The 16,910-nt window shown below is 45.7% G+C and overlaps 1 protein-coding gene across 2 annotated transcripts in view; it reads right to left on the bottom strand.

The window, feature by feature from the left end:
• Positions 1 to 16,910, bottom strand: part of ACER3 (alkaline ceramidase 3) — a 48,259-nt gene that overhangs the window by 9,054 nt on the left and 22,295 nt on the right. For both annotated transcript variants that reach the window (XM_033145999.1, XM_033145998.1), the window contains exons 5-8: positions 15,062 to 15,143; positions 12,459 to 12,494; positions 7,508 to 7,566; positions 6,333 to 6,434 (exon numbers count right to left, since the gene is read on the bottom strand). In XM_033145999.1, coding sequence (XP_033001890.1) covers positions 6,333 to 6,434; positions 7,508 to 7,566; positions 12,459 to 12,494; positions 15,062 to 15,143 — 279 coding nt within the window. The remainder of the gene's footprint in view (positions 1 to 6,332; positions 6,435 to 7,507; positions 7,567 to 12,458; positions 12,495 to 15,061; positions 15,144 to 16,910) is intronic.

The following is a 16,910-nucleotide window of genomic DNA, read 5'->3' as shown; positions in this document are numbered from 1 at the left end:
CATTTTTCTTAAAATTTTTAACATAAATTTCCATGAAACATTATCGAATGCCTTTTCTGCGTCAATGAAGATCAAGGTCGCCTTTTTGTCAATTCTTAAATCCAAATACTCGATCACATCCACGATTGTTCTTATGTTGTTTTTCATCTGACGGCCTGGTAAAAAGCCTGTTTGGTCAGCATGGATCAACTTATTTAAAGTTTTCTTCAATCTTTCTGCTAAAATGTCTGTAAATAGTTTATAGTCTAAATTTAGCAATGAAATCGGTCGATAGTTTTTAACGTTTGTCAAATCATTATCTTGTTTGGGGATTACCGTAATAAATGCTTCCCTCCATGAATCTGGAATTCGTCCATTCGTTAAAATCCTATTCATTACTTCCAATATTGTGGGTATCAATTGTGGTGCTAGATCTTTGTAATATTTAGCCGTTAAGCCATCGGGGCCCGGAGCCTTTCCTATTTTTAATTTCTTAATTGCTGCTTTTAGTTCTTCCTCCGTTATTGCTGCATTTAATTGCTCCTGGTCTTCTCTTGATATCTTCTTAGGTTTATTATCTTCTAAATATAACTCCATTTCCTCTTCATCCTCCTGCCCTCTCTTATACAGATCACCATAAAATTCTTGAAACGCTTGTTTAATTTCTTTTGGATTTTCAGTCAATTTATCATTCCATTTCATTTTATTTATGATGTTTTGATTTTGTCTCCTTTTTAGCTGCCATGCTAATAATTTCCCTGTCTTATTAGCATATTCGAAATTTTTTTGTTTCAGCCATTTTAATTTCCATTCTATTTCTTGGTTTAATAATGCATCAAATTGAACTTGTAGCAGCTTTATATCTTGTTTTAGATCCTGATCTTTCGGTTTCATTGCCAATTGTTTCTCTTTATCTTCTAATGTTTTCATAATTTCATTCTTTTTCTTTTCTCTCTCCTTCTTTCTAATAATGTTTTGTGATATCAAGAAGCCCCTCATAACCGCCTTACTGGCATCCCACACCACATTCAAATCCACTCCTTTATTTGCATTTAATTCATAGTAATCTGTTAAAGCTTTCTTTGCTTTATCCACCACCTTCTGGTCATAGAACAAACTCTCATCCATTCTCCATCTTCTCCTAACATTTTCTCCCTTTAGCTCCAAATACATAGCATTGTGGTCAGATAAAATTCTTGGTTGGATTTCCGTCTTGATTATTCTTGGCATTACAGCATTTGATACCCATATATAATCTATTCTGCCTGAACTCTGGTTTGGCTCCGAATAGTGTGTAAATTGTTTTATTTTTGGGTGCTTCTCTCTCCATACGTCTCTTAGACTTAAGTTTTCCACTAGGGTAAAAAAGGATCTTGGTAATTTACCTTCAGCGGAACCTAATCTCCTTGCCGTTCTGTCCAATGCCGGGGTCACTACACCATTTAAATCTCCCATAAGAATAACTTTTTGATCCAAATATTCCGTCAACCTATCTTCTAATTTCTTATAAAATTTTGATTTTTTATTATTTGGTGCGTATATTCCCACCAGCAAGATTTTTCCTCCTTGCCACGTAATTTGGACCATTAACACCCTTCCCTCCTCATCTTTAAAGATTAACTTGGGTTCCAGCTTCTGTTTTATATAAAATACTACACCCCGTTTTTTCTTTTGATCAGCCGTTACAAAGTCCAGGCCCAATCTCTTATTTATCAGTATTCTTTTGTGTTTTTTCGAAATGTGAGTCTCTTGCAAACATACTATGTCCAGATTTTTTTTAATCAACACATGTTCTACTTTATTTCTCTTATACTTATTATTCAAACCATTTACATTCCATGATTCAATTCTTAAAGACATATCTTTGAAAGGATTCTTCTTATGGATCTATCTAGCTATTCAAACTGTCTTCCTTAACTTGTTCCTCGCTTTCTTCTTCTTTTTCTTCTTCTTTCTCCTCCTCCTGGTCGCTTTCTTCCCCTTCTTCTCCTTCTTCCTGTTCCTCTTCTTCTTGTTCTTCTCCTCCCACTGCTCCTTCTTCCAACGCTGCTAGTTCGTCCTTACTTTTCTTCTTTTCCTTCTTGTCTTCCTCTAGTCCTAACTCCTTCGGGTATCTCCTCGTAAATTTCTTCAGCTCCTGCTCGTTTCTTATCTTAAACCTCTTGTTTTTAAAATAGAAAGTCATTCCTTCCGGAAATTCCCATCTGAAATTTATTCCTTTCTTATTCAGAATTCCTGCTAGTAGGCGATATGGGTCCCTTTTTTGTAAAAATCTCGTTGGAATTTCTTTATAGATGGTGATTTGTCTTCCACCAATTACTAATTTCTGTGAATGATTCAATCTTAGTATTTCGTTTCTTATGTCCATTGAGTTAAACATCACCAGGCAGTCTCCTGGTAATTTCTTTGCTCTAGCCTTCACCGACTTCACTCCTATTCTAAAAGCATTTAGAATAGAATATTCTAGATTCTCTTGTTTTACATCCAACCATCTTGCTAGTTCTGTCACCAGCCTCTGTCTAATATTCTCGTTTGCCTCTATAGGAATTCCCCTAAATTTAAGATTCAGTTGTTTCTGTCTAAGTTCGAGCAGGGCTAAATTGTCCAACATCTCCTCCTGTACCTTATTCAAGTCCACTACTTCCTCTTTTACCTTCTCTGTCTCTTTCTTCGATTGCTTTACCTCTTTTTGAATTCTCTTAACAGTACTTTCTATTGTTTTGGACTTCGTTGTTAAGTCTTTTACTTGTTCTGTTAATTCTCCTACCACTTTATCAAACTTTTGATCCATTGACTCTCTTAAATCCTCCAACCTTTTCTCAATGTTTTGTTCACTTTGCCTTATTTCCTTCTTAATCTCTGTTAATAAACCTTCCCAGTCTTTCCCCTCCTCTTGTTTCGAAGCCCTTCTTTCAATTGGGGTTGCACTCCCTTTATGCCCTTTCATCCTGTTGTTTTATATTTACTATTTCTGCACTTATTTTTCCACCAGGGGGCTCTCACTTAACCCAATTCCTCCTTTATATATATTATTACAGCCAATTTTTCCCCCTCTAGATGGCGCTTCTCTATAGTATGCAATAGGGAAAGCCCTCCCACACTACCAGCTTCAATGTCCTTCACTCGCTACTTTCGCTTTCTTTGTTCTCCCAGACCCTCAGCTACTTTCGTTTTCTTTGTTTCCACCAGCTTCCCTTTCACGCTATTATGTAGCCAATTTACCGTCTCTAAATCTGAGGTTTTCGCCCACCAAAGTCAGAGTCACAGTCCAAACTTAAAAGTCCGAGGATTTTTACCCGTTGAAGTTCGTTTATAGCTATAATAAGCAAGGGAACGACGATCTAACCTGCGAAGAGAAATCCCCCCTCCCCACAAAGCGTCCCTCTACTCCCGCGGCTCCTTAGTTCTTAACTTTTATCAGCCTCCGTTTCCTTCTTTCCGTCTCCTTCTGTCCCTGATTTCGATCGATCTTTGGGGCCGCCCGAAAGACACAGTCAGCTTTACATTCCACAAGTCCACAAATCCACCAGTCCACAAATCCACCGGTCCTTCTTTTAAGTTTCAGCCGACGTTTGTAATCCGCGAGGCCGATGCCTCCCTGCTGTGCCCTCCGCTCTTCCGTCTGGTTCTTTTACACGGGGGGGGGATCTCTTTTCTGGCAGCCAAATCACGGACCGATTAAACCCCAATGCGCTATTTCAGGGGGCACTTTCTCAGCTCGTAAAAGATGACCCGCTCCTTGTCACCATCTCACCATCGGAGCCTTTTTACCCCCTCGTTCCCAGCCTTTGTTACGGACACGATATCAGTTAAAAAGTTAGGCGTGATGGAAAACTCTTTTTTCTCCTCTCCTCTATCCCCCCCGAGATCTCCGCAGCTTCTATATTGCTTACAGTTCAAAAGCTACAGTCAATTCAGTTCTCCAAACCCCCCGGTTTCCGTAGTGGCTCTCCGGGGGTTTATTTTATAAGAAATTCTTTACTCACTTTCACAGGAACGTTGTTTTTAGTTCGTCTTGCGCAGTTTTCTCAAGCGCCATTTTTTCGCTAATGTAGAGACGGACTCCCTCTTTGCGCCTCTTACAATTGTCCCGATCTTAGAATCTTTAATTGCCAAATTATAATTGCGAGTAGCCTTGGATTTCCCTGGCTCCCGTTATCTTTATTTCTTCGATCTTACTTTGTTTCGGAAGCGGGCTGCTTTCATCTGGAGCTCGAGGCTTCGCGTCTTTAGGAGGGTACGATGTCCCGTCTTGTGTCTGCCCACCGCTCCCTTCTCCAAAGTCCTTTTTTCCAAAAAACCCTGGCTTTGGGAGCACAGCAAATGACACCGCCGGTTGCACTGAACTTCAAGGTAACCCCCCTTGAAGTAGTTGGGTCTGCACAGCCTTTGCCTGACCCCCTTTTCTCCTAAACACGCTCGGGATCCCCAGAGGGGTTTCTCCGCGCTCCTCACGATGGCCGCAGCTCCACCGGAAGTCCGCTCAGGTAACTTTCAAGTCTCTGCAATTCCCTACCATGGAAGCTAAATGCTGCAGCTGTAAGGGGACGTTGGCCACACACAGTTGCCCTCCTAAACCCAGCTTTCCCCTCCAACCTTAGAACTCGGGGTGGTGGGGGCAAACCATGTTCTCGCCACAACCTCCTGACCCAGAACCTTCCAATACTGTTTGTCAACGCCAACTACAGTCTGACAGATAAATAATAATAATAATAATAATAATAATAATAATAATAATAATAATAATAATAATAATTTATTTGTACCCCGCCCATCTGGCTGAGCTTCCCCAGCCACTCTGGGTGGCTCCCAAACGATTGTTAAAACAATACAGCGTTAGGTATTAAAAAACGTCCCTAAACAGGGCTGCCTTCAGATGTCTCCTAAAAATAGGATAGCTGCTTATTTCCTTGACATCAGATGTAAGGGTGTTCCACAGGGAGGGCGCCACTACCGAAAAGGCCCTCTGTCTGGTTCCCTGTAACCTCACCTGTTGCAATGAGGGAACCGCCAGAAGGCCCTCGGCACTGGATCTTAGTGCCCGGGCTGAACAATGGGGGTGGAGACGCTCCTTCAGGTATACAGGACCGAGGCCATTTAGGGCTTTAAAGGTCAACACCAACACTTTGAATTGTGCTCGGAAATGTACTGGGAGCCAATGTAGATCTCTCAGGACCGGTGTTATGTGGTCCCGGCGGCGGCTCCCAGTCACCAGTCTAGCTGCCGCATTCTGGATTAGTTGTAGTTTCCGGGACACCTTCAAAGGTAGCCCCACGTAGAGCGCATTGCAGTAATCAAAGCGGGAGATAACCAGAGCATTAACCACTCTGGCGAGATAGTCCACGGGCAGGTAGGGTCTCAGCCTGCGTACCAGATGGAGCTGGTAGACAGCCGCCCTGGACACAGAATTAACCTGCGCCTCCATGGACAGCTGTGAGTCCAAAATGACTCCCAGGCTGCGCACCTGGTCCTTCAGGGGCACAGTTACCCCATTCAGGACCAGGGAATCCCCCACACCCACCCACCCCGTCTCCCAAAAACAGAACTTCCGTCTTGTCAGGATTCAACCTCAATCTGTTAGCTGCCATTCATCCTCCAGCTGCCTCCAGACACCCTATCGTTCCCCAATTGTGTGGTCTACCTTCAAACACTACGGCTACAAGAGTACAGTTCTGGACAGACTGAGAGACTGAAGCTACGATTTAGGAGCTACAATTTAGAACAGAATGTACAAGGGTGCCGCATCGCCAAGGGGCATGCTGGGTGATTTAGTACTGCATGTTGTACAGGCAACTCCCCACTTACGTGGGGGTTACGTTCCGGGGCACCGAGAGGCGGGTCTCATCTGACAGCCCAGGACCTCCAGACAAACTGCCCAGGCTTGCGCCCCAGCTCTTTGGCTTCACCCCCGGAGGCGCACTCCACTGTATCTCAAGACAGACAGATGCCAGCTACAGCCATTCTTATCGTTGATGATTTGTTACCAGCCCTTCACCCCATGGTCTCAGGGCGGGTTACAATATTTAAAAACAGTACAGTGGTACCTCGGGTTACGTACTTAATTGGTTCCGGGGTGCCGTTCGTAACCCGCAAAGTACGTAACCCGAATGGCGATATCGTGCATGCGCAAAAGCGCAATTTCGCGTTTTGCACATGCGCAGACTGCTTCTGCGCATTGGGCGAAAAACACTTCTGGGTTACCGGAGTACCGTAACCTGAAAAAAACATAACCCGAAGAGGATGTAACCCGAGGTACGACTGTATTAAAAACGATGGGGTTTTGGGAGTTAAAATCCCACCCCCTAACTGCAAAGTCAGTGAATGAGAAGAACCACACGCCGCAGTTCACTTACCTCAGTTTATCGCAGAAAATGTTGTCTACGTTCCAAAGGAAAAACCCTAGCAAAAATACTGTCAGGGACGTATAGCCTAGGCCCCTCAGCCACGGGTATACCCTAGAGAGAAGCAAATGAGATTTTTTTTATTAAAAAATACCTTAAAGCAGATTTAACAACAGGAGAAGAGCCCTGCTGGATCAAGACCAAAGGCCCATCTAGTTCCCATGTTCAATCCCTGGCCCCTCCAGGCACGGCGGAAATCTTGGAGAGCCACCGCCAGTCGTGTTGGCAACGCTGAGAAAGTCAGACCAATGGTCTGACTCAGGCTAAGGGGAGCTTCCTGTGCTCTCACACTGGCCAACCTGAGAGCAACAGCCCTCTCCCCAATTGCTGCTCTCCGACTGGTATTCAGAAGATGCACCGCCTCCAACAGCGGAGGTGAAACGCAGCTATTGCGGCTAGAAGCCACCGACGCTTTTATCCAACCACGGACTGGCCTAATTCTCTTTTAAATCGATCCAAATTGGTAGCCATCACAGCTTCTTGTGGGATCAAACTCCACAGTTCAACTATGTGAAGAAGCCCTTCCTTTCGTCTGTCCCGAAACTTTCCAACGTTTGGCTCGGTTGGGTGTCCCCGGGTTCGAGGTATCAGGACAGGGGTTGGGGGGGGGAAAAATCTCTCGCTACCCACCTTCTCCAAGCTGTGGGTAAGTCTGCACACCTCCATCATGTCCCCTCCTCCACTCACTTTGTCTCGAAACTAAAAACCCGCGAATTATGAACCCTTTCCTCATAGAGGAGCTGGCCCACTCCTGTTTATTCCGACTGTCCATTCTGGTTTTAGTTCGAGGTCATTATGTTGCCAGGTGGACGCCAGCCAGAATGGGGCCCCTCTCTGCATTGCAGAGGGACTAGATGATCCCTGGAGCCCCTTCCAATTTCACAATTCTATGATTCTATGAATTAGCCTGCAGTTCTGGATTCCTCTGCAACTCTGCTATGTCCTGACTGAACAAGCCTAGCTTGAAGGCTGCATGCTATTTTTGACTCAGGCTTGTTTGTTGGCTAAAAATAAAAAAAATGAGAACACAAAGACATAACAACAACAACAAAAAAAACCAGAACCCCAATAACTCCCCTCCCACAAATGATCACGTACAAGCATTTCAAAGTTAACCCGTTCCTTACCATAAGACTATATATACAGATCGCAGTACCAGAACAGCCACCAGCGTCCCATACATAACCTGTAGGACAGAGCAGAAGGAAAGAAGGTTTAGTTTTCTCAGTGTCTCTCCCCTCTGCCAGTAAATGAATAGAATACTATGCTTCCCTGCAGGAAAGGTGTTGCACTTTGGCAAACATATGCAAAGCTAAAATTTAGCCTTCCGTTGCTTTAAGAAAATGCATGCCCAGGCGCGGGAGGGACAAGTCAGATTTACAAGAGGGAAAAAGAAAAACAGAAATAAACTGACTTAGATCCCCCCCCCCCGCGCAATGCCTCCCGAGGCCATGTTATTCCAGTTCACGCACCTGACAATTTTTGCTTTTAAAAGCTCATGTATTTTGTAATATGTTAGTTGACAGTGTGACCCAATGATTCCTGCAAAATCAATCACAATTCCCCCCTTGCTTTCCTCCTTAACCCCCCCATTTGCCGCTAAAGCTGACGTTCAGACTGTCATTCCGCATCTTCGCTTTTGTTCAATTCGGTTTCTGTGCCTCCCACTCTGCGCTGAACAAAAGGGGAACTGTTCCGGGAGGCCTGCAAGCACCGTCTTGGTAGTCAAGATAACCCCACACTTAATTAATTGGTAGTTGTTGCAATGATGAGCTCATGTATATTTGCACTGACTTGTTCTGATCAATGCTAACTGGCTTGCTTGGATGTTGTGTTTATCTGTGCTGGGCTCTTGGCACAGAGAGGGGAGTTATCTGTAAATCTTGGATAGTTGCCACCTACGCCCTTGTGGGTCAGGTGCGTTGATTGGAGGTTCTGGCCAGACTGCCATATGCTGTCTTGCCTATAAGTATAGTATACACATTTGCCTGGGTGCGGACAAACCATGATAACATCCTGCTGCTGCCGTGTTCTCCCTGTGTGTGCAAAGGCACCAGGCCTCTCCACCTTTCTTAACTAAAGCTCTAGAAGGCAGCCCTGTTTGGGGAAGCTTTTAATATTTGATGAATGATTGTATTTTAATATTTTGCTGGAAGCCGCCCAGAGTGGCTGGGGAAACCCAGCCAGATGGGTGGGGTATAAATAATAAATTATTATTACTATTATTACTATTATTATTGGATAGCTCAGTCGGTAGAGCATGAGACACTTAATCTCAGGGTCGTGGGTTCGAACCCCATGTTGGGGAAAAGATTGCTGCATTGCAGGGGGTTGGACTAGATGACCGCCGGGATCCCCTTCCAACTCTACAATTCTTTGATTCTGGCATTTTTGGCATCCTTTTTTGGTATTCCTGCATCAAACCACTCACTCAGGCCCTCCTTTGGACCTGTGGTTCTGAACACCACCACAAATACGCCCAGGATTTCTTCCCCAAGCTTCTATCCCCTCCCTCCCTCCATGCTACTTGGTCTCCAGCCAAGGTACATAGGAAAGTAGGCTTGCAACGGTCATCTGACTTGAAATGCCCTCCCCTCCCATTTATTGACCCAAGTGACTAACACATCGAGAGACCCTGACCCTCACGATTCACAGGTATACTGCCAGTATCTGTAGCTCCCCTCTACAACTGTCCCTTCAACGTTTGCGGTGTCAACCTCACTCTTTTACTAGATTTCTTTGCTTCCAGTATCTTCCACAGCTGAAAAAAACTCTTCTCCTAAAAAATACACTACGTTCCAGAACACTAAACCAAGGGAAACGTGCAAATTACCCCGTGAATATCAATTACCAAAAGGGAAGTATCTTGCTGGTTGGTTCTCTAATATAGTCAGAACGTATAATCTGCCAGTGTGCTCACTGTGACATTTATCACATGAAAAGGGATTGTCAAACTAGGAAGAGGAGGGAGAAGAACCAGCAGGAGCTGGTGAGACAGCAGCAAGAGAGCAGATTCTATCAAAAGACAGGGAGCAGATTGTATTGCGTACTGATCCATTTGGAAGACATGCTGTGTCGACGTACGTTCATGCATCTAGTTTCTGCAATTCTAAAATGCAGAAATTATGCATCTAAATACGGGAAATCCAAAAGAACACAGCATAATGAGAGACTCCAGACACACTTGGAATGCAGTTGTCAGGGAACTGTCAACCGACGCAGCGCAGGGTGGTGGAAGGGCTCTCCGGATGCTACAGAGAGCCCCAGTCCCACCTTGCCAGTAGCACCTCTTCCAGCAGCGAGGGGAGTGGCGAGGCATCCAGCGAGGAGGGGCATGGTTCTTAGGGGAAGGGGAGTCGCGGCTCTGGGGATGCACGAGAGACCCAACCCTCCCGAGGGTGCGACAGGGGGAGCGCTACTTCCATCGCCCCAAAGACGGCGTGGGGTGAAACGAAAGGATGGGAGGCAGGGTTTTCGTATTCCAAAACTCTTTTGTTGGGGTCAGAACCGGAAGGGGCCATTCCCGGATTCTGATGCCGTTTGATACAGACATGAACTTTTTTAGCTCTGCACTTTACATAGTTTGCACAATAAAATCATAAAAGGAAACAGCGGAGTTCTGGCTGCTTACTCATGAGCAGTCATGCCAGCCTGTGTTTAATTGCAAAAAGCGAGGAGTGCTTTCTGATCTCTTGCCAAGGTACGTTATTTATATCATGCTTGGAACAAAGCTTCTGCTATTAAAAACACATCGCCAGAGGGCAGGGGTGAACATTGCTCCCAATTAGGCAAATGTCTCAGCCCGACCTACAGTCTCTAATTTGGCACATCTGAATTCTCGGCAGCTTGTCTACACAGGTGTGATTTTACCCAACACAAACATAATGTTAACTTCGAAAGATAGCTCTTCCCCGTCCCCAAAACCCCCCATATCCATTCAGAAATGTTAGACAGTTGCTGGGGGAGAGGAGGATAGATGGCCGAGTTCTTTGTCTCTTGCAGCAGAGATAGTGAAGAGTCCCACCCAACTGGCTGCCTGGGCATTTAGAAATTTGATGCAGCCGCCTCGGAAATCTAAATATTTTTCTCACAGGACAATCCTATGCATGTTTACCCAGAAGTAAACTTGGGCTCCGTGATCACTGCAGATGGTGACAGCAGTCATGAAATTAAAAGACGCCTGCTTCTTGGGAGGAAAGCAATGACAAACCTAGACAGCATCTTAAAAAGCAGAGACATCACCTTGCCAGCAAAGGTCCATATAGTTAAAGCTATGGTTTTCCCAGTAGTGATGTATGGAAGTGAGAGCTGGGCCATAAAGAAGACTGATCGCCGAAGAATTGATGCTTTTGAATTCTGGTGCTGGAGGAGACTCTTGAGAGTCCCATGGACTGCAAGAAGATCAAACATATCCATCCTTAAAGAAATCAGCCCTGAGTGCTCACTGGAAGGACAGATCCTGAAGTTGAGGCTCCAAGATAAAAGACCCTGATGTTGGGAAAGATGGAGGCCACAAGGAGAAGGAGACGACAGAGGATGAGATGGTTGGACAGTGTTCTCGAAGCTACCAATATGAGTCTGACCAAACTGCGGGAGGCAGTGGAGGATAGGGGTGCCTGGCGTGCTCTGGTCCATGGGTCACGAAGAGTCAGACACGACTGAACGACAACAACAACAAACTGCACAGTTTTCATTGCAGTCCTCTCCCTAGTCAGGATTGCACATCTTCAGTCTGGTATCAAAACCATTCTTCACAGACATCTATCTAAAGCAGGGGTCGGCAATGTGCGGCCCATGGGCCGGATGTGGCCCACGAAGACCGTTTTACCGGCCCACAAGCCACCCCTGAACTGAATGGCCCACTCGGCGAGTCCCCTGCGCGCTGCGCTAAACCGGTGCAGCACAGGGAGTCGCCAAGCGGCGCCAGAAATTGTGTCTGCACACGCACAGATACTGGAAATCACGTCTGCGCATGTCCAGACGCCCAAAATCGCTTCTGCACAGGCACAATTTCTGGCGTCTGGGCATGCACAGACACGATTTCCGGTGTCACAGTGCGCCAGTCCGGCCCACGGACAATCTCCGTGGGAGTGATCCAGCCCACGGCCGTTAAACCTTGCCAACCCCTGATCTAAAGGCCTTAAAATGTTGGGAACTATGTATCTTTCTCCTTCCTCTCTGCAGAACTACCAACACCAGGTTGAAACACCAGGTGCAACAAATTTAGCATGAACACATGCCTTTGGTGGGGCTACACAGCAGTGGAAACTGGCGGGGGGTGGAAGGGAGAGGCTCCAAGAGGTTTGGAGGATGTAAAAGGAAGAGAAGCAACAGTGAGATATTTTCTTGATGGGGGTGAGCTTCTCCCATAGATTTAGCCACATAACGGGTCTGCTTGCTGTATGCCGATCACCAAATTTTAGTCACCCATAGATACAACTAAGTTGGCAGTTGCACACTCCAGAACTTGATTTCTTTGCAAAGGGATGATCAAGTAGTGGTCCCTGGGATGCGATGGGTCTGGGAAGTCACAGCAGCAGCAGCAGCAGCAGCAGAAGAAGAAGAAGAAGAAGAGTTTGGATTTGATATCCCGCTTTATCACTACCCTGAGGAATCTCAAAGCAGCTAACAATCTCCGTTCCCTTCCTCCCCGACAACAAACACTCTGTGAGGTGAGTGGGGCTGAGAGACTTCAGAGAAGTGTGACTAGCCCAAGGACACCCAGCAGCTGCATGTGGAGGAGTGGAGACACGAACCCGGTTCCCCAGATTACAAGTCTACCGCTTTTAACCACTACACCTCTTAAGTTCTACTCATCATGCGGTAAGATGCCTGACTACAGTTTCAAGCACAAGGAAAAGAAAATGATTGCTCCACGCTTGAATATTACATCTCTAGTTCTGATCTTGCACCCAACAGATATTGGTTTGCAATGCAGTGCCCGAGCATCACTGAGAGAACGGGTTGTATGGCAAATGACTCAGTGCCAAGAAACAATGATTTCCCACCAGACGTGCCCGAGAAATGACGAGCGATTGCATCCCCTCTGTTTAAACCGACAAATGAGCAACTGTTTACCTGATGAAACACCGGCTGTTTCCAATTTAGGTATACCTGCAGAAAGGAAACACAAAGAAATATATGCATAAAGCTGCTCTTACTCGTGTGTACCGCAGGTGACCAACCTGTGGCATGAGAACAGGAGGATGCCCAGGTGTGGTGGCACTCCTGGGTCAGACTGTGGTTTTGGCTGGCATTTTAGCCCAATGCTCTCGTTCTAAGTGACTACTGGGGAAGGGCTAGGAGGTCCCAGGCTACAAATGGCCGCAGGGATACCTGAGACAGCTTGCAGCATGCAAAGAGCGTGGGGAGGGTTGCAGGGTACAGCAAATGCTTTGTATATGGTCCCTGGATCCTCCAGTTAGAATGCTCTCAGGGACAAGGAAAGGCTTCTGTTTGAGCTGCCGCCCTTCAGCACTGGCTAGATAGGCTAGCAGCCTGACTCAGAATAAAGTAGCTCTGTATGTTCTACAGTTCTGAATGCATCTATAGCAGCTCTGCAGGAATTCTCTGTTTGCCATGTATACAGTGGTACCTTGGTTTTCAAACGCCTTGATTCCCAAACACTGAAAACTGGAAGTAAGTGTTCCGGTTTTAAAACGTTTTTTGGAAGCCGAATGGCCCATGCGGCGGTTGGCTATTGTTTCCAGGGCGCCTGCACCAATCAGAAGCTGCGTCTTGGTTTTCGAACATTTCGGAAATCAAATGGACTTCCAGAATGGATTAAGTTTGAGACCAAGGTATTTGGCGCTTATGTTTTTGCTATTTATTTTGTGTTTTTGAGGCTTTTTTGGTTAATTTGTTTTTGTGACTATGTGGAACCCAATTCAGCCAGTGATTCATTGATTGTGTGACTGTGGAAATGGATAAAAGCCCCCCATCCAAACAACGACTATCATCAGTGCAGGGAAGGAAAAGAAATGCAATTTTAATTTTTATCATCTACAATACTGTCTTATTTATTTTATAGTAGGGTACATTGATTATTGCTTTCATTTTTGTCAGGGAACTGTCCCAGGCTCAGCGCGGGGTGGTGGAAGGGCTCTTGGGATGCTACAGCGAGCCTCAGCCCCACCTGTTGAGTAGCATTTCCTCTTCCAGTGGAGGCAGCAGCACCGTCTCCAGTGGGGAGGGGCAGGACGGCCAGGGGCTGGAGAGCCGAGGCTCTGGGGATGTTGGAGAGATCCTGCACTCCCCTCGTTCAGAGGGCGAGCAGGGAGACACGCCATTTCCGTTGCCCCAAATGCGTAGAGGGGTGAAACGCAAAGAGGGGAGGCGGGGATTTCGTATACCAAAACTCTTTTGTTGGGGTCAGAACCGGAAGGGGCCATTCCCGGATTCTGCCGTCGGTTGATACAGACATGAACTCTTAAGCTCTGCACTGTACATAATATGCACAATAAAACTACCAAAGGAAAGGTTGGAGTCCTGCCTGTTTCCTCATGAGCAACTGCCTACAATCCTTACAATTTTATTGATCAATAGTCCCGTTAGATAGTAAAATTCATGTTAAATTGCTGTTTTAGGGTGGTTTTAAAAAGTCTGGAACGGATTAATCCATTTTGCATTACTTTCTATGGGAAAGTGCACCTTGGTTTTGGAATGCTTTAGTTTTGGAACGGATTAAGTTTGAGAAACAAGGTACCACTGTGTTCGCCATTGCCCTGTATACCTGAAGGAGCGTCTCCACCCCCATCGTTCAGCCCGGACACTGAGGTCCAGCTCTGAGGGCCTTCTGGTGGTTGGTTCCCTCACTGTGAGAACTGAAGGTACAGGGAACCAGGCAGAGGGCCTTCTCAGTAGTGGCACCCATCCTGTGGAACACCCTCCCACCAGATTTCAATGACATGAGTAACCATATAACCTTTAGAAACATCTGAAGGCAGCCCTTTTTAGGGAAGCTTTTTAATGTTTCATTATGTTTTTACAGGTGTTGAAAGGTGCCCGGGGTGGCTGGGGCAACCCAGTCAGATGGGTGGGGTACAAATAATAAAATTATTATTGATGCAAGCGCTCTGACACTGAACTACAAAAGGGTGCAGCAAATCACTCAAAAACCAGATTGGCAGCACCTTGTCCTGCCTCTCTCTCTCTCCCCCCCCCCCCCGCTATTTTCCCCAGTGCCAGGAGAAGTGCCCTGGGCTATTCATAGCTGCAGAATCATCTGCAACTGGCCGCAGGAGAGGATTATTGTAGTACAGGGGTGGTCAACTCCCAAGTGACTGCGATCTACTCACAGAGTTAAAAACTGGCAGTGATCTACCCCCTTTTTGGGGGTTCAGGTCAAAGTTGTTGAGCTAGGAATGAAAGCCCTGTTTGGGGGGTTTCAGGTGAAAAATAATTGTTGAGCTCTTTTTTAGGGAGGACGAAAGCCCCTTTTTTGGGGTGCAGGGAGAAAATGTTGAGCTTTTTTTTAGGCGAGCCAAAGTTGTTGGGCTTCTATGGGGGGAGCCAGTGATCTACCAGTGATCTACCACAGGCGTCCAGTGATCTACTGGTAGATCACGAACTACCTGTTGGGCATGCCTGTTGTAGTATATTCACAGATGCTATTTGCAAAGGGCAGGGGCAAAGGAGGAGAAGTCTTCTAAAAAAAGAAACCACAAAACTGTACTGCTTACTATGCTGACGCCAATGCTGTAGCCAATTAGTATAAACAGGAGGGGATAATTGATGGTTTTCTTGTACTTGAAACATTCATACCTGAAACAGACACAAAGATGAACAGTGATGAGAGGCAGCAGTGACAAAAGACATTATTACAAGGTCCTTTAAGGCTGGCAAACAGGTTGAGTTTCTTTTGCTGGTGACTGGAAACTGGGAGAAGCTCACCACACTTGCTTGGCGGAACATGTAAGAACTGGCCCAAACCCACTTTGGAGTCTCTCTCTCTCTCTCTCACCACTAATATTTAAATACTAATGCAAGGCAGGGGGAAAAAATGAATACCGTATTTTTCGCTCCATAGGGCGCACTGGACCATAGGGCGCACCTCGTTTTTAGAGGAGGAAACAAGAAAAAAATAATCTGGTTTTCCTCCTCTAAAAGCCCTGGTTTTTTGAGGATCAGCTGAAAGTTTTGCAGCTTTTTTTACAACCGGAAAAGCTGTGTTTTTTTGAGGATCAGCTAAAAGTTTTGCAGCTTTTTTTGCAAAGGGGAAAAAGCAAAGCTCCTTTTGCAAAGGGGGAAAAGCAAAGAAGAAAAGCCCCGTTTTTATGGGGTTCAACTCACATTTCTGCAGCTTCTAAAGTAAAGGGAGCCTTTTCTACAGTTTCCAGGCAGATAATCTAATCAGCCAGTCACATGTGGCTGGGGAAACAAACAACCTCCCTCTGCAGCACATTCAACAAAGGAGGGCGGGGCTGAAAGGGAGCTGGGGACTCTTATCTCTCTCCCGATCTCTTGCTGATCAGCTGCTGAGCGGGGTCCTTTCAACACCCCCTTTTCTCTTTGTAAAATAAAAAACATGATCCTCTTTTGGCCCCTGGGCAATTCAGCTCCAGGGACAACCATTCGCTCCATAAGACGCACAGATATTTCCCCTTACTTTTTAGGAGGAAAAAAGTGTGTCTTATGGAGCAAAAAATACGGTAGTCCTTTAAAGAAAATGTTTTTCCCCGCTGAAGATGATTTGAAAGAGAGCCTGCAGCTTCTGCAATATGCACTCAGTGCAAATTCTGTTCTGGGAAGCAGGGGTTGGTTTTTGCATTATCAAAAACCTCCCAGACCTGTTTCACAGAACAGTGGGACAAAATAAATGCATGGACAAGCATAGGAACCAAAGCTTTGTTGGGCGACTGCAAAAAAGCAATTGTGGCTCTTCCAGACAGCCTGTTTCTTGAGCATTCATTACGATTTCTTTGCACTGAAGTTACACGTCAGTGCCTTTATTCCACACTTTCCAGGGCATTTCCCCGTCAAATCTTGTCTCCACAAAAGTTCTGTTTGTTCGTTCTGTAAGCAGGTTTGTTGCAAAAGAGTGCCAAGTCCACTTTCACGGTGCAACCTTCATCTGCCAGTGCACAACTAAACCCTACTCGCCAAACAGTGGCAGTTTGGAAGTGGACTGCCTGCACTGATCCTAAGTTAACTATTCCACAGTGTCCCTTTCCTCTCTAAAAAAATAGTATGTCACCATAAACATAATTCATCATGGGGTGACGGAAAAACATTATTGTTTGGAGGAAGACACCAAGGCAGGTACAGGTGTTTTGAACTTACCTGTGAGAGGAGGTGGTGGAAAAGAACAGCGAGTACAAAATGAAGTGGAGAAAGACATTGCTATTAAGCTGGGCAGGACTGTTTAGTTGCCTACTGCCATGAAAATTATGTAGCACCGCCAGGTTACAATTGCTCTTTGTGCAGGGTGTGCAGCCAAGCAAAAGCTTTGTGTAGGCTCTGCGGGCAGCAGGTTTTGCTCCAGGATGGGGATTTTGTTATTCTGTTCTAAGCGATGCTCAGACTCTGCAA

The sequence above is a fragment of the Lacerta agilis genome, chromosome 4 (assembly GCF_009819535.1).
Source record: "Lacerta agilis isolate rLacAgi1 chromosome 4, rLacAgi1.pri, whole genome shotgun sequence".
Taxonomy (NCBI): domain Eukaryota; kingdom Metazoa; phylum Chordata; class Lepidosauria; order Squamata; family Lacertidae; genus Lacerta; species Lacerta agilis.
The sequence above is the reverse complement of the archived record's forward strand: the minus strand, read 5'-3'. Positions and strand labels throughout refer to the sequence as shown.